The sequence below is a fragment of the Delphinus delphis genome, chromosome 13, assembly GCF_949987515.2.
Source record: "Delphinus delphis chromosome 13, mDelDel1.2, whole genome shotgun sequence".
Taxonomy (NCBI): Eukaryota; Metazoa; Chordata; class Mammalia; order Artiodactyla; family Delphinidae; genus Delphinus; species Delphinus delphis.
This window is the reverse complement of record NC_082695.1, coordinates 51878946-51896429: the sequence shown is the minus strand read 5'-3', so window position 1 is coordinate 51896429 and position 17484 is coordinate 51878946. Positions and strand designations below refer to the sequence as shown.

Sequence of the window (17484 nt, the reverse complement as noted above, 5' to 3'; positions counted from 1 at the left end):
TCAGGTGGAAAATCCTGTGTTTCTCAAATTCTGTATCTGTATATATATAGCACCCCCAGAGGCCAGAAGCATTAGCAGCGCAAAGAAAATATAATAAACCCCAATAAGGACGAGGCGCTCACCCATGTGTGTGTCTGGCAAACACGTAAACACATGCACACGTGCGCACGCCCACTCTCTCTCTCTCTCTCTCTCTCTCTCTCTCTCTCTCTCTCACACACACACACACACACACACACACACACACACACACACACACACGGCACACACAGGAGGGTGGGCGCTCTGTTTCAGGGTCTGCCTCTCAGTGAAGGAGGCGGTTAGAGCACATTAGAGCTTACACATAAAACTTGTCTGATCAATTTACAGCCATGCCTCTTCTACATACTAGGAAATGCTAAATCTCAACCAACCTAAATATTTGAAAAATGAATCATTTTAGATTGTCAAGCTTTCTAAGTAGCTAAGGATTTACTCTTCAAATGATCAAAACTAGTTTTAAAAGCCACCCCAGAGGGACATATTTGGTTTTTTGTATTATAACCAGATTGCCGAACCTGGCTTCACTGTAGATTCCCAATAGCGCTGGTTATCCTATTGCCGAGAGCTGTGCCAGGCTGGGCTGGTGTCCCCAGGCACAGCAGCAGGAGGGAACAGACCACAGAAGCCTTCCTGATTTGGGGAGAAGAGCTGGGAGTGGAGACAAGGAAGGGCAGGCGTTCTTGCTACACAGCACATCCCTCCCATCCCAGAGCTGGACCTTAAACAGGAAAGGGTTGGGGGAGAAAAAGCACATTATCAAAGGAAGCCGAAAGTTGGGCACTGGGCAACACCTCCTGTTTGGGTAGCTCTGGGCAACCTGGGGCCACCACTGGGGTGGGTGGGTATAAAAGGAGAGTGGGTTTAGGCAGAAAGATGGGGTTAAACAGATTTCATCAAGTCTTTCTCCCTGTCCATCCCACCTGCCTGAGGTGTGGGAGAATTCCAGAAGCTATCTGGTTGCCGTCTGGGGTGGGAAACACAGGAAGAGACCTAGAAGCCGGGGTCTGCCCCCGCCCCCTGGGTGAGGGAGGATGAGAGGCTGTAGTTGGGTGTAGGAGATGGGGGGATTCGGAGGCTGCCTGTGACCATGACATCCAGCTGGGGCCTGGTGGGCAGGGGAACTTGTCAGCTCCCACTCTAGGATCCCTAGGTTGGAGATCCTCCAGGAGACCATAAAGGCCCAGACAACAGCACAGGGACAGCCTGAGGACCCCTCCCCAGCACAGGTTGTGTAAGTTTCCCCCTACCTCAGATGCCATCTTGGCTGGAAGAGAGAGGGAAAAAAACTCCAAAGACAGAGGATTTGCCCATATAAGACTGATTACCCTGAAAGAAAATGACTGACCACTAACTAACACGTTTGAAGCCTTCCTCTTCCCCTGGCATAAAAGAGCCTGGGCCCTGGGCCGGGAGAGCAAAATCACAGTTAAAGAAAATAAAGGCCACTGCGTGTTTGCCCCTGTCAGTGTTAAGTCCCTGAATGCTGCTGCAAGTGAGAGCTGGCTCTGGCCCTGTCCTCACCTGCTACCCCTGCAGCCCCTAAGCATCTTCCCAGCCCTTCCTGGGAGGTCTCACCCCAGGGCTCAGGGCCAGGGACCCGAGGACAGGGGCATTTCCAGCCTGAGAGGCAGGGCAGTGCTCAGAGAGGCCAGGGAGATGCACCAGTCAGTGTGGGAGGAGGGAGGGTGTGGGCACTGGGTGCTGGCTGGAGGCCTCTACCCTGCTCAGAACCTATGAGTTATGGTGGCACAGAGGATGGAGGGCTGGCTCCTTCTGGAGGCACCAGACCACTTCAGGCCAGCCTCAGACTTAGCTTGTAAGATTTGAGGGGCCAGAGAAGGCCTCAGGCTACCCCAGAACTGCTTCCCAACAAAGCCCTCTTGCTGAGAATCTGTTTCCAAGGCGAAGGACTGAAGAACACAGTAGCCTGTGAGAATATTCAGGCAAAGGGTGAACCTGGAAGGAGGCGGGGAGTATCCCCTGGGCCAGACTGGGGCAGAGCACCAGCCTGGGACCTGGACAGGTGGGCCTGGCCCCTGGACCTCCTCCATGGACCCCAGAGCCCAGTGTGACTGCCCATAAGATCACAGCCAGGGGACCCTCTGGACACAGTGGTCTTGAGAGCTCTCAGCCCCTGGGTCCCTGTGGCCTGACAGCCCAGGAGACCCCTGAATCTACTCATCACAGCCCCTGACAGGCCCCACAGCCCATCGTCACCACTCTGCTCTAGACCATGTGAACACACACACACACAGACATGCTCACAGACAGACACACAGACACATGCCAAGATGACCAGCACTCTGGATAAAGGGCCTCACTTAGAGTCAGGCCTCCCTCTTGTGGCCTTGGTCATCTTATTATTATTAGATTCTGAGGGGTGTGAAAATACCAACAGCCTCAGGCTCTGCCATCTCTCAGAGGAGGCATGGAACCCACCTGCTCTTTCACAGTCTAGAAACTGACTTTTATCATCATCATCATCACCATCACCACCATCAGAGCCAAGTGGGGTCAGAGAGATAATCCAAGTAGGTGGGTGAGTGCCCTCATCAGGAGCTGCAAGGACCAGGCCCTAGAAGAGATGCTCAGGAGAATACAGGTCGAAGCTGGGAAGGGGAGATGTGAACAATGATGAAAGCTCAACTTTATCCGATCTGCACAAAGAGATGATTTGTGAATCAAAATGGTGGAAGACAGGTGTGCTGCGCCCACATAGGACCAAGGGGACCTGGTTCCAACTCAAGGGCTATAAGGATTCAGAGTAGCAGAGACCAGTGCTACCACAGTGGTGGGGATGGCAGGGTAGGACTTGTTATGAAGAGAGCTGACAGCACTGCATGAGTTAAATAAGTGAGCCTAAGTAAGTGGAATCAGCCAACCTGATTTTGAATTTTCACTCTGTCACTTCCTGGCTGTGTGACCCTAGAAGAGACACCTAACCTCTCTGATCTTCAGTAACCTGGTATGTAAACTGCCAGTGCCTCCCTTATAAGGATGCAGAGAGGAGGAACTAGGCCGCTATGGGGACTGGGCAGTCGTAAGCAGCTGGTAGCACCAGATAAGGGTAAACAAAGGCAAGGAGACTTAAATGAGGATCGTGGGTGCATAAATGCAGAGGCCAGAGGAGGAGGATGGCTGTGGACTGCCCAGACGGTCACGCCCCAGAAAGGTGGGGCACCCAGGCTGGACGAGGGTGTGGCTGGAGGGGACACCCCTGAGGCCCCATCTCTGAAGAAGCTACAGCCGTGGAGTTGGCAACCTTGCCAAACAAGTTGTCAGACCAGCCCTTCAGGGCTTTCTTCCCACTGGTCCTGACTCTGATGGAAATCAGCAGGCCGGCGGTTTGGGCCTGGGCAGCGCAACAGACAAGGCCCTGGAGACAGCTTAAGTGGACAATAATTGCAGGTTATTATATACCGGGCTACAGCCAAAAGCCAGGCAGCTATTAAGTGTGATTGGGAGAAATAATCAGGAGAAGGAGGATGGATGTGAGAACCGAGCTGCTCTTTCTGTTCTCAGGGCTGCTCTGAGGCCAGGGCTGTGCAGAGGCAGGATGGAGGTGGGTGGGGGCAGGAGCCCATCTATTAGTATAAGCACCCTACACTCTGGCAAGCAATTCCATCGTTCCTTGCCTCGGATCCTCCCTGCTTCCCACGATGTATGTAGAGCAAGGATTACTGTCCCTCTCCCATGATTCAGAGAATAAGGTCCAGAAAGGGGAAGCAGATGACCCAATCATACAGCGAGTCTTTCCCGAGTCCCATCAGAGCCTGGATTGAGCCTCTCTGTTATTTGATGGTCACAGAAGTGACTCCTGGCATGAAGTCCATCAAGACCCAGCTCTGCTCTCAGTGGGGTGGTCATGAGGTTGAGCAGGGATCATCTCAGACCTGGGACTGGGAACGGTCGTTAAGACCCAATGCGGGGCTTCCCTGGTGGCGCAGTGGTTGAGAGTCCGCCTGCCAATGCAGGGGACGTGGGTTCGTGCCCCGGTCCAGGAGGATCCCACATGCCGCGGAGCGGCTGGGCCCGTGAGCCATGGCCGCTGAGCCTGCGCGTCCGGAGCCTGTGCTCCGCAACAGGAGAGGCCACAAAAGTGAGAGGCCCGCATACTGCAAAAAAAAAAAAAAGACCCAATGGGGCACAGATTTTTCCGTGTGGATCTCAGTCAGGACAAGAGCAAGGAACTGGGAAATGCAGAGGGGGAAGGTTTATAACAATAAGATTGGTTATTTCTTAGAGCTTTATATATTCATTAGCTCCTTCTCTGGGATAGAAGGAGACCTGGAAGCCCATTTTCTAGATGAGGATACAGAAACCAAAAGCGATTCCGTGACTTGTCGCAGGTGGGGCAGTGATGCTGTCAAAGGCAGGGCCAGTGTGACAATTGCTGGTCTGGGAGCTTGCAGACCACATTCAAGATCTGTCTATTGGGGAAGACTTTGGCAGAGGTAACCTTACCCCGTCCTCTGACACCAGGCCAGAAGGATTTGGGATTTAATCCCTTCTGGCCAGAGTTTCCCATTTCATCAATATCAGAGGAGGGTCTTTCTTTCTGGGCCAAGGATGACATGAGGTTGCCCTTGTAGGATGTGTGGATCACACATTCCCAACCTCCCACCTCCCACCCTCAGCTCCTCAAAGCCCACAACTCAGTTTGGATACGAGAAGGAGGCACCCGCATCCCTGACTCACAAACACCATGGACATCTTCAAGGAGATTCCCACAGACCAAACACTGCCTTCATTATTTCCTGCAGCAAGTTTTACAGAGACAGCCCTGCGCTGACGGGGACACCAAAGTGTGGTGGTGGGCAATGGACCAGCCCCCGACTCCTCCAAACACAGCACCTCATAGACATCCAGGAAAGTCTGCACAAGGCTCAGGGCCACCCTCAGCTTCTGATGACCTACCCCTCCCTCCGGGGATTGCCTCTCCCCAGACAGGCCCTCCCTCCCACCCCCGGCCAGGCCTCCCCAGCCCCAGTCTGGAAATGACCCTGCTTTGGGTCACAGGAGAGCAGGAACCTCACGCAGAGAGGGATCAATTACATTGTGACTCAGCGAGAGGGCACGGAGCCAGGGAGTGAGTCACAGAGCTCGCCCACCCTCTCCTTTCCGGGGAGGGGGGTTGGTCATGCAGGCCTGTTGTGGGAGCCTCCCAGGGTCTGGGCACACAGATGTGTGGATGCAGGTTCCCAGGCAATGGGGGGTGCTACAGTGTGGGCCCTTCCTAAAGCCTGAATGAGGTGGGCATCACTGAACTGCTGGGCTGGAAGAAACTCGTGGGGCCCCTCCCTGACATGTGCTCTGCTCCCCCAAACCCCCTCACAACAACACTGCACCCACAACCAGGTCTCTTCTCTCCCCAACACACTGGAAGGACCACTGAGGAGAAACCCCAATTATCCTCTTCCTTAGAAAATCTCCATGTCCTATTACACATAGTCTAAATGCTATTTTCTGCTACAGCCTATATTTATCCCTGGAAAGGAGAGACTTAGTTTACTTTCTAATGAATACACTCATAACAAACACGGCTCGCATTTAATGGGCATCTACTATGTGGCAGATACTATATATTTAATACCTCTTGTAGTAATTTATTACCGCTTTATGACAATCATATGCAGTGTTATCATGCCCATGTTTCAGATGAGGAAACTGAGGCTGAGAGCACAACTTATATGGCTGGTAACTTATAGATCTGTCTGGTTCCAAAGTTCAGACTCTTTCTATACATGATGCATGTACTATGCCTATATGTATCTACGGTAACTTAAGTTTTATATGCTTATTTTAAAGCAATAAATACCCAGTTGTGTTTATAGACTGTATTTCTTTAATTTTACTCTGCACAAAATTTACATTAATGTGCCTGTTTAGTAGGAGACCAGAATTTATATACACGACTTTGCTTATACACTTTGGAAGACTTTGAACTTATTAAAAGAAGATCACCATCTGGAAATTATTTGGCGGGAGGAGGATGGTTCTTGAAAACCTACGACACCTGCTTTAAATATTCCGAGTGGTAGCAAACCTTCATCCTTTGAATGCAGCAATGACCTATGGAAAATGGGCCCAATAAACTGCCCCTCCCCCTCAGCACATGTGTTGGGCTGGGGGTGGAGGGTGATTTCTTCCTTCTTCATAAATACCCAGGCTTTACCTTCGTTGTCCTGCTCTTGTGTCATTGATTACACTTTTCTGTGTTAGAAGCAGCAGCAGGTTAGCAGATGGTCAGTGAGTCCCTACCCTGAGTCCTTTCTATGGGCTCAGTCTGCAGGAAACCCCTGCCCCATGGCCACTTGCCACCTCGAACACAAGCCTACAACCTGCCATGGCCTTCACTGCCGGAACTGACTGCCCACATGCCCTCTCCATCCCCATCACACGCCTCTCCTTCTCTCTCCCCAGGCCATGCAGCCACAGCCTTCTTGTCAAGCTCTTGTCAGCACCCAGCTGCTGGGTGAGGGAGCAAGAAGGATCCATATAGGTGGGTGAGTCTGAAGCCCCCAGATAACAACCCTTTGAAGATCCAGCCCAGTGAACATGTCCTGCAGTCTCACCTTCCCAAGCCCCCGTCCAGTTGGTGTCTCCCTGTCCCCTCCCAGCCACCTCACTCCATGTCACCTGCATAGCCGGTGGACACTGGGTTTCTTAACCCCATCACTATCTGAAGGACGGTGTGCCAGCCTGGGAGCCTGGCGGCTTTGGTGAGAATTCAGATGAGAGAGCCCAGGTAGGTAGAAGCTGTCCATCTAGCAACATTATCAGAGAAATTGTGGCCACAAGAAAGTGACATTTATGCACAGCATTGGGTGTGTAATAAATACAACACACTATTCCAGTTTCCAAAGTGAGCCCAGTGTCTGAAAACCTCAGGGCTCATGTACAATAAATTAACATGATTAAAAACGAATTGGTAAACCATCGCAATGAAAAGGAATCGCTGCGGCAACACCTCTCAGGTAAGAAGGGGCTGCGGAGTGCCAGCAGCCGGTACCCTGGGCAGGCCCCAGGTAGGGGTGCTGGCGACGCCTTGCACTCCCAGAAGGCTGCCCGCTCCCAGGAGCACCTGGACAAACAGTCGTGCAGCAAGTGAGGGCACCCACTGCAGGGCCCACTTAGGCCCCAGCTGGAGGGGGTGCACCGCCTCCTCTGTAGGATGTGGGAGGGGCCTGGGACAGCCCCACAGCCACCACCGCACAGGCCACGGGTGATGCTCTGACAACACTGGCTGGTCAGACGCTGATCTAAGGGCTTCACCTACATCTACTCAGTTACTCCTCACAACAACTGGATGAAGTAGCTGCTATTCCTCTTCCTAGTTTACAGATGAGGAAACTGAGCCACAAAGAGATTAAAAAAAAAAAAAAAAAACCTGTCCAAGGTCCCAGAGTTAGTAAGTGGGAGAGGCATGGCTTGCAGCCAGCTTTACCTAAGCGCAGTTAAGTACCTGCTTCTGTTGGAGTGAGTGCTGCCTGGCCCGGACTGTCTCCTTTTTAAAAAATGTAAATTCTCTGCGAAAGATAAAGAGTAAATTCCTAACCCTTCAGTTCAAATAAGTTAACTTTCTCTACACCTTTTTGTAGCCCATTGTGACCCTCAGTTTCTATTCTCACCTTAACAATTTTCACATAAGAACCATGAGTCAGCCTCCCAGATATGCCATGGTCTCCCCTTCTAGGATGTGATGTGAGGAAGGAAAGGAGGGTGGAAGAAAGGATCACAGTCTCCATTTTACAGAGGAGGAAGCTGAGACCCAGGAAAGCCATGACTCAGATCCCTCCCACTGAGCTCAGGCTCGCCCAGCCCAACACACGGGATGCAGGATGCAGGATGCCTGGGCTGCAACTCCAGGTCCCTCTACCCTGCCTCTCCATTTCCTGCCTGCCCTCAGCCAAAGTGAGGCAAAGCCCAGATTGGCACGAAAGCCTGGAACAGGAGCCTCGAGGGCACATCCATGCTGACCGAAATGTTGGAGACTCCCCAAAGCATTTCCCACTGCTGCCCAAGCCCAGGAGCCCCCACAAGACCAAGGCCATGTGTCCCTGGGGGCTCAGCCAGCCAGGAAAGAAGTCCAGAGGCCCCGCCCTCACCAGCCCTGGCACTTGTCTGAGCTCCGAGAGACAGCCAGTCTCTTCTGAGGAGCCCCTGGGTTTCCCAAAACACACAGCGTCCCACCCCCAATTTTCTTCCTCCCTCCAGGGGTTTGCTCCCGTGGCCAGGCCTGCTGTGGGCTCAGGACAGGACAGGGGAGGGGAGCCCTTCGACCGTGCATTCTGGGCGGCAGCAGGCTGCTAATGTTAACTGAGAGAAGGCAGGCGCTGTTTTCCTCTTCTTTCCCACCTCAATTATTGTTCCTTCCCAAATTATTCAAGGACAGAACCCCTGGGCTTATGACGAAGATAAAAAACAGACTTCCGAGGCTGCCTTCAAAGCCTCGTCTTGCCCTCCCCACCCAGCTCCACACAGGAGTCTCCACCTCCTTACCATCACACAAGAGCCCAGAGCCCCTTGCCCTCTCCAGGCCCAGCAGCTCCACGCACTGCCTCAACCTCTCTCCTCTCTTCCCAAGCTGACCCACCCCTTCCTGCAGAAGCAGATCAGAGCTCTCTCCACCAGCGAGCCTCTCCTGGGTGCCACTGCCCACACAAGCACCGCCTTCTTCAGGGTCCCGTAGCACAAGTCTCTGGCACCTTTCACTCTAGCCCCCGATTGGGTCGTGCCTGTGTGTGATTACTCAGCTCTCTGAGTCAGTCTCTTGGCCCAAACAGCAAGGGAGTCAATCTCCCTCTCTCCAGCCTCCCCTCACTGCCCTCTGCAGGGCTGGGCCGAGCAGTCACTCCAGAAAGATTTTAATTGGAGGTCTGGTCTCTGTTAGGGGAGCCCCATGCAGACGGAAGCTGTTTTCAGCTGGTTCCTCAACAAAACCTTAGAGAACAAGATACCTCTTGTGCTCCTAGCCCTAGGGCCAGGCCATCACCCAGCTCTCTGGCCATCTACCCCCTTCGGCACCCTGCCTTCACAAGGACCCTTTTTCCTCAAGGCTGCTACCCCCATCACAGATCACCACACACAGTTTGGATTGTCTTCTGTTTTCTTGCATGTGAATGTGGAACTCCTTGGGCCTAGAAGATACTTATCCATCTGTTGCCATTCGCTGTTCTGGGGCTTTTCACTGGGTATGACTTTGGTCTCTCTAAAAAGACAGCCAGATTCTTCCCAGGTCTGTCCTTTCTCTGCTGCTTCCAGTGCGAGAGTGGAAGGGCTAGATCAACACAAGAATGACTGAGTGGTGGTGCTTCTAAGGCAAGCTGCTGTGTCTGTTCTGAACTACTTGTTCTCATCCTGGGCTCGGAACTTCCGGGACAGAGTCTGCCTGAGGCCCTGCAGCTCGCCATTCTTAGAGTCTATTTGAATGAATACAGCATTGCCCCCCAAAGTCAGATTAGCCATTGGTGTCTAGAAACTCCAACCTGAGCACCTACTGTGTGCCTTTGCCTGTCAAGGGGGGCTGCCGAGAAGAGGCGGGGCCAGATGACTTGGTTCCTGCCCTCCACCAGTTCTCAATCTAGATGGAGAGAAGATTCACAGTCAGGAGAGCCAGTGCCAGTCTAAGAGTATGTGGCCATGGCCAAGGCTGTGGAATGTGGTCAGTGTGTGCCAGAAGGAGGGGAATAATGGTGGCCAAACTGGAGGGAAGCTGAGCACAAGAGGGCCTCCTCCCTCCTTGAGGAAGAGGGGGAGCAAAGGAAGTGAAGAGCAGGGGGCAATGGAGAGGCCTGCACACGGACACCACCTGAACCAAGATCCCCACCACATGGGGCCCCTTACATCCCCAAAGATGAATCAGCAACAAAGTGTAAACCCCGAATGAAGAGAGCAAATGAGAAGCAACTGTTCCCAGCTCCCCCTTCCATTTGCCAGCCTTTTCCCTCTCAGTGGATGCAACAATTGTGGCCATGAAGTGGCACTTGGAGAAAAAGTTTTGAATCTGTTTAAATGTCACAGTGAGTAATACTTTGCCCCCATCTTCCCCTAATTACATTTCTCTTTGATGATTTAAGGTTAAAAAACAAAATTAACTCAAGTCTTTCTAGACTATCAAGGGCAAGGAGACCAAAGCACCAGCCTAACCATGTTCCTTACTCTTTTCTCAGGGGTCCCACTCCTTTATGGCATTATTCTGAGACACCTGTCTGTCTCAGAATTTTTATCCCTAACACTATGCTGTGGCAGAGAGGTGGGAGCCGAACAGATCCCGCTCTGCGCCTTTTAGAGATCATGCCTTGGCAGAAGTTGCTTCTGTCCCAGGAAGCTGGGGGGAGGTGGGGTATCTCACCACACACCTTCCAGAGAGCTGAAAGTTGAGGAATGTGCTACCCCTTATGGGGAGACAGCCCAGATCCAAAATCAGCCACTCTCAGGTGGGAGAGAGGGGAGAGTGAGGAATCTTCCCTACGGACGAAGGGGCTCTCCATAACTTCAGGTCCAGGGTCCAGACGTGGAGGGAGAGAGGGAGGGGGCCTTGGTGCAGGAGGGGAGGAGGTGCAGCCCTGGAGGGAGTTGGAGCTATACCGCATGGAGGAGTCTCTGCGGGTGTCTGAAATAACCAGATGCCCCCTTTCAGTAACAACTCGACTCTCCCACTCACTCCTGCCCAGGGGTTGCTTTTATTTATGTATTGGCAATTATTATTATTAACGAAACACCTGTGAATAATTTACCTGAACCTGGGGGGAAGGAGTTGAGGTGAGGTCAGAAAGAAGTGGATGTGAACCTCAGCCCCCTCCCCTGTGCAGGTCCCTCTTTTCCCAGCCCCCCTCAGCTCACTTTCTTTACTTCCCCTTGTCCTCACTTCACTTTGTGGGGAGGAGGAGGCAGGGAGAAGAAGAGACCTCAAGGAGGAATTACTCTCCTAAACTCCCCTGTTAAGGCAGAAAGTACATTCCACTCCTTTGTGAGATTCTGGGAGTTAAGTGTCCGTGCCACAGGATGACGTTGGAAGAGATGTTTTGAACAAAGTTATTGGCCTCTGCTGTCCTGTGGGAAAGGGGAAGAGGGGGTCTAAAGCCGAGTGGGTGTACATACACACAGACACAGACACACACACACACACACACACACACACACACACAGGCAGAGTGTGGATATAAACAGGGTCTAGGTACACATCCACAATGCATCCGCGCAAGCACCCACAATCCTGACGAGACATATGCACACACCTCCCAGCCACCAGCTCAAACCGTCTGTGTGCCTACCAGGGACATGCTGCCTTATTACAGCACTTCACAGGCACACCAAGCCTACAGCCACATGGCAAAGAAGCTCTGTGTGTGAGTTTCAGTTCCATTCCTCCAACTTGGGTTTTTCTTAGACCATCAGATAACACTGGATAACGGAAGCCCTGAACCGAGTTATGAATCAACTATACTTACACAGGATTCCATCGAGCAAAGGCAGGAGTATCTTAAAATGAAAGGATGAAGTTCCACATATCTCAGAACTGTACTCGCTGTTTGGTTTGGACCCTGGATCCTCGGGGAGAGGTGACCCGGGTGCGCTCGGGGCCTGGGGCAGCAGAACCTCGGGGCCTCCTTGGGCCTCCTCCCGGCGCTGGAGAGCTCAGCGTTGTGGCTGTACCAAAGGAGCTTGGTCTCAGGTTTCAGGCAGCTAGGGTCTCATTTCTTTAAATAAAATTTTAAACATGATGTTGTCTAGTAACATCACGTAACCCGAGGGCAAGAAAAGAGAAACCCAAAACACCGGAAAGGGGCCGGTGGCGACCAGGACAGGGTCAAGCCAGCAGCTTTGCCCTGCAACCCGCGAGGGAGCAGGCGTGTTATTTTAATTTGCCCGGAAACCGAGAAGAGGCTGCCCTAGAAACGCAAATGTGGGAGAGCAGGGGTGCAGGTAAATATCATTAAAAGGGGAATCTATCTACTCTCCCAAGCCAAGTTCACCACCAGCGTTCGCCCCCAGAGGCGGGGCTGCTTGAACCCGGTTCCCGCGCCAGCCACTCCCTCTCCCGCGCAGCCGACGTTCTGGCCCCGGTGGGCCTGATGGGGAACCTTACGGAGTCTGGGCTGGGCGGCCGGGACCCTTTGCTCTCGCCCGCAGACGTGACTCCCAGCCTCGCACTTTTGGAGCGGGAGGTGCTGCAAACGAAGCCCGAGGGGGCAAAGCACGCAGTAGGAGTCTGGGTCCGGCCGCAGCCCGGAGAGCGATCTGGGCGTTTTATTTCTTTGATGGTGAATTTAGAAAAAAAAAAATTTTTTTTTTTTTCAATTTGAACCAGTAAAGCAGACAAGGGCAAAAGCAAGCCAGTCCCTCGTGCTGGCTCACCGGCCACCGCGCCCAGAACCTGCCTGCTTCCCAGCCGGGCGAGCGGGCCGAGGCGCCCGGCTCCTACCTTCCTCCCGCCAGCCGCCTGCCGGTCCAGCCGCCGCGCTTTGGGGCGGGGAGGCCGTCCGGGACGGAATACCCACCTCCAGCCTTCGCGGGCGGGCTGGGACGAGGGTCGGGCCCCGACTCTCTACGCCCCGTGCCCCCAGCGCTGCCCAACCGCTCCCCAGACCCGTCCTCCCCAGGTAGCTCGGGTGGCGGTAGATGCCGTGCGAGAGGGCGAAGATTTGGGGCTGCTCTGGCAGGTTGGGGATGCGAGGAGGGAAAAAGCAGAGAAAGACAGTGAGAGCGCGCGCGAGAGAGAGCTCTTGTCTACAGATTTATCCACATAACATATATTTATGTAGCATTTTTTTCTCTCGACACTGATCAATGCGCACTCGGATCGCTGGGCGGACTTCCTCCAAGCCGGCTCGCTTTTTCAAGTCTAAATAAAGGGAACCAGATGGGAGAAAAAAAGCGCCCATTCCACCTTCGCCGCCGCCCCGCCCGCCGTCCCTGCCTTTGCTTCGCCCGCCTGGCGCTCTAATAGAGCGCAGCTCAGGGGATAACGCCCCCCTACATACCCACACGAAAATGAAAATCAATGTTTTTTTAAAAAAACAAAAAGTTGCACCTGCTGCTATTACAAAAAGAACCCCCGAAAGGCAAAGAGGAAGCCAGCAGCCCCGTTCTTAACTGGCACCCGCTCCCCGCGGCCGCCGGGCCCGGAATCTCAGCGCCTCCCGAAGAGCCATGCGCCTGGCGCTATTTATAGCCGGGGGCCGTCTCGGACTGTACCACCGCTGCTCGCCGGGGCCGCCGACAGGGGAGGCGCGGCGGGGCCGGCGCCGCCCCACGCCACCCTGCTCCAGGCCGCCGCCCGCCGCCGCGCTGAGCCCCCCCGCCTTAATCTCGCCCTCCCGGCCCCGCGCCCCCCTCTTCCGCGCGCGCACACTCGCCGCCCCCACCCCTGGTCTGACTGGGAACTTGAACCGGTCCAGCCTGTTTAAACGCAAAGGACAGAGATCCTGTCTGTTCAATGTAAAAAAAAAAAAAAAAAAAGAAAAAAAAAGAAAAAAAAATCTGATCAGACCGAAAGAGAGAGAGAGAGAGAGAGAGAGAGGGAGAGAGGGAGAGAGAGAGAAGAGAGGGAGGGAGAGAGAGGGGGGAGAGGAGAGAGAGCGCGAGCGCGAGCGAGCGAGAGAAGAGAGGAGAAAGAGAGAGAGCAGAGAGCGAGAGGAGAGCGAGGTGTAGAGAAACCGAGGGGGAGAGAACCCGAGTGTGTGTATGCGTGTGCGTGTGTGAGCGCGAGCGAGCTTGCGAGGGAGAGGAGCGAGAGAGTGCGAGCAAGAAAGAATAAAAGGAAAGAAGATTTTCTCTATGTATATAAAGATGGCCACGTTAGCAAACGGACAGGCTGACAACGCGAGCCTCAGTACCAACGGGCTCGGCAGCAGCCCGGGCAGCGCCGGGCATATGAACGGATTAAGCCACAGTCCGGGGAACCCGTCGACCATTCCCATGAAGGACCACGATGCCATCAAGCTGTTCATTGGGCAGATCCCCCGCAACCTGGATGAGAAGGACCTCAAGCCCCTCTTCGAGGAGTTCGGCAAGATCTACGAGCTTACGGTTCTGAAGGACAGGTTCACAGGCATGCACAAAGGTGAGTGCACCTTTCGCTCCCAACTTTGCCGGGGAGAAAGAGCGGGCGGGCGGGCCGATCGGCCAGCGACGAACGAGCGAGCGGGAGACGGCGCGAGAGGGAGCCTCGGGCGGACGCCGAGGAGGGAGGCGCTCCGGCAGCAGAGACCGGGACTGGGGTGCGTGGGGAGCTGTTCGCCGGGGCAAGGCTGGGTTTTGGGCAAAAAGCTGATAGACGCGGTTTCGTGGGGAGAGAAGCGGGAGCAGAAGAAGAAGAGAAAGAGAGAGAGGATCGAGGGGAAACGGGGCTTGGATTTTTGGGTACAGCGACTTGAAAGACTGGGATGGGGACGTCTGCACCGGCCGAGCCCGGGACGCTGAGCAGACTGGCGGGCTCTCAGCCGGCCGGGGACCAAGGGTGCTGTCCATCGCCGTGGTGCTGAAATACTAAGCGGAGGTGGTTTTCTCCTTCTCCGCTCCGGGCCAGAGTAGCAGGAGCGCAGCCGTCTAAAAAGAAGAGAGGTGACAGATTCAAAGATACATTTTTTATTTCGCTATCAATTTAACAGTAAACTCTCCGTGTCGAGCTGTGTGCCTGAATAATCCGGTTGTGGTGCGAGTGGCGGAGGAGGGGTTGGGGGGGTTAGTTGTTTGAAGGAAAGGGGGACAAAACCTAAGGTAAGAATTAGCAAAGAACCAGCCATCCCCTGGGTGGAGTGGGGGGGTCAGGAAAGCCTGGATGATCCCCTCCTCCAGAAAGCAGGGCTTCGAGAAAAAAATCTGTGTGTGAAAGATATGCATTTTGGAGGGTGTATCCTAAATTATCCCAAACTCACCATGCAGAGAGGTTTATAGTACATCGTTTCTTTCCCTTGAAGCAGTCATTACTAGTGAGTGCTTGGAGGAGGGGGAAACAGAATGATCAAAGAATTAAAACCCAGCAACTTTTTAGGAAAGTGGTCATGGGAATTGTCTGCAGCCTGCCTGTTTTCTCCTTGTTTTATTATCTTTAAGGCAGAGCCCCAAACGTGTTCAGTTGTAGAACGTGTGTGGGTGGCTGGTGGGTGACGAAATTAGCCCAGTGCTTGCTCCCTAACAGTAATGTATAGGATGTGCAGCGGGAATTAATCGGGGCTGGAGCTGTGTAGGCAAGTTAAATGCTTTCTGAGAGAGATTGATCGTCAGGCAGAGAAGGAGCATTGGGCTAAGGAAGTTGTAAGGGATGTGTGTGGACGTTCCGTTTTTAATAAACAGTAGTGTGGAGAGCTGCTGAAGATGCTGTGTTAGAGCTGGTGGTTTAAAAGATGAAAACACACACACGCACATGCACACCTACCCACACACAGAGGGCAGCCTCATCCTTGGCCACAAATGGGCTATGAACAGAGCTGATCCTCCGGCACATTAGGTGCAGAGCGCGGAGCTGTCTGGTTCTCTAAGCAGCAGTGGTTTTCACTATCACAGCCTCCCTCCTTCTTCAGCCCTCCCTTCATCCGAATACTAAGCAGAGCTCCGAACTCTTCATAGTTGGAGTCCCAGAGAGCAGTTTTTATTGGCTTTAGCATCTTCCAGCTTGCCTGCTGAGGAGTAAATCTTAAAGTTAATGGCATGTTGAGTAGCACAAAAACATAGCAGAATGGAAATATACTGGGTTTGCTGGGGTGGGGTGAGGGTGGGAGCTGTAATGGAGAGAGAAACCAACCTTTATTCAATATGGAGAAAATGTCTGTTCAGAAGAGAAACTGGAAAGGTGGAATGGGGAGGCAGTCTTCGAAATAATATCAGTTTCCCCCTTTTTCACCCTCCTTCTCAAGTCAACCATATCTCTGTAGTTTTTCCCTTTCCAATCAAGCTCCCTAGAAGCTAATCAAGGTTTGTATTAAACCTTTGTCATTTTAATATGTCCCCAGATTTTAAAATAGCAATAATGAAAATTAAGAAGCAGAGGTAGAGAAATACTTTGCCCATCTTAATGACAGGTTCTTGTGGGGATTTGAGATTTTAAAGTTTAAAAAAATCAGTATCCACTAGAGGCAAAAAGACAGTTGTGAAGAACTGAGCTTCCTATGAGATCTGGGTTGGAGCACTTTATTTGCTTCTTTATTCCAAATGAAGATAATCTTAAACAATATTCCTCGGTTTCTTCTCACGATCGCTTGCTAGTATCATCACTCTGTTTCTGATGTTTTGGGGGCTCCCTTTTACTATAGCAAAGATGTAGAATTATCATCATCTGCATCAGCGAGGTAGAGAAGGTTAAGATATAGTCGCATCGTATGTATCATACCATATATATGCATACACATATCTGGCGAGGATTCCTATGACAAGCAAAACTTCATTTTCTAAATAATTCCTCCTCTAAACTGGCTCAGTCAGGGGCAGGCAGGCCCGTTGGCTCTGGAATGCTGGGTGCTTCATTGTCAAAGCTCACCCTTCAGAGCCTGAGCATATTTTTTTTTCCTATGAAACTTCCTGCCTCTCCATCCCTCAGATTTTTATAGGCAAGGTTGGCCCACAATGTCCCTAACAGTGCTTGGAAGCTCTGAGAGAGCTGAATAAATGAGACAGTTTCTGAGGCCTGGTTTATTCATTCCTAGAAGAGTTTGAACTCCTCCTTCAGTGATACCGCCTGATTTATTAGCTAATCCTGATAAAATAAGCTTCCGGCCACCTTAAAAAATTACTTGCTTGCCATTGGTGATTAATTACTGTTTAGTCAAAAGCATGATGAGGCTTGAAGAATGAGGGTTGCATTTGACTTCTAGATTTCCCCCAAGTCTAAATTATAACATGAGGCTAGGGATAGAAACGTGCCTTTGTTAAGCCTGGTTTCGCGGTATATTTGTGGCTTTTTCTTTCCCCTTCTTGAATTTCTAACATCTAATGAATCATACTGGGATAAAATTGAGAGACATGACAGGATACTGGCCTTCAGTGTGGATGGAATACATATGCTACTGGTTAAAAAAAGAAGAAAAAAAATAAGTAAAAATTAAATTAAGTACATGAGATTTCAGGTGGGTATCCATTTGTTGGCCACCTGCCATTTCTGGTAACTAAAGAAGGAAACAGTTCTAAGGGTTAATGGAATACCTGCCATGCGTAGAGTGAACCTTAAAAGGCAATTACTCCAGTCAAATTGGGAGTCTGGAGGAGGGAGTAGGTGTGTGTTGTGGAGAAAACCCGGCCGTATCGGAAAAAGGCTGTTGGGCTGGGGAGGCAGCAAATAGCAGTTGTGGACTGGCGTGATTACCGTAAAGGTAAATTCACCCCCTGGAGAACAGAAGGCAAATGGGTAGGGGGAGATCTGGGCGCTAGGCAGAGAGAGAAAGAAAGGAAAAAGCCCAGAACAATTTGAAGAAACAACACCTAAGGAAGAAAACCCAGTTTAAT

General features: G+C 52.1%; 1 protein-coding gene across 50 annotated transcripts in view; it reads left to right on the top strand.

The window, feature by feature from the left end:
- The first annotated feature begins 13480 nt into the window (after window positions 1–13480).
- The window catches only part of CELF4 (CUGBP Elav-like family member 4), a 296327-nt gene continuing 292323 nt past the window's right edge, over window positions 13481–17484 (top strand). For 21 of the 50 annotated variants that reach the window (XM_060028967.1, XM_060028973.2, XM_060028932.1 and 18 more), the window contains exon 1: window positions 13484–14110. In XM_060028967.1, coding sequence (XP_059884950.1) covers window positions 13825–14110 — 286 coding nt within the window. In that variant the 5' untranslated portion in view covers window positions 13484–13824. Of the gene's footprint in view, window positions 14111–17484 lie in introns of all 50 variants that reach the window. The other 29 variants (XM_060028950.1, XM_060028965.1, XM_060028949.1 and 26 more) reach the window with 5 other exon arrangements.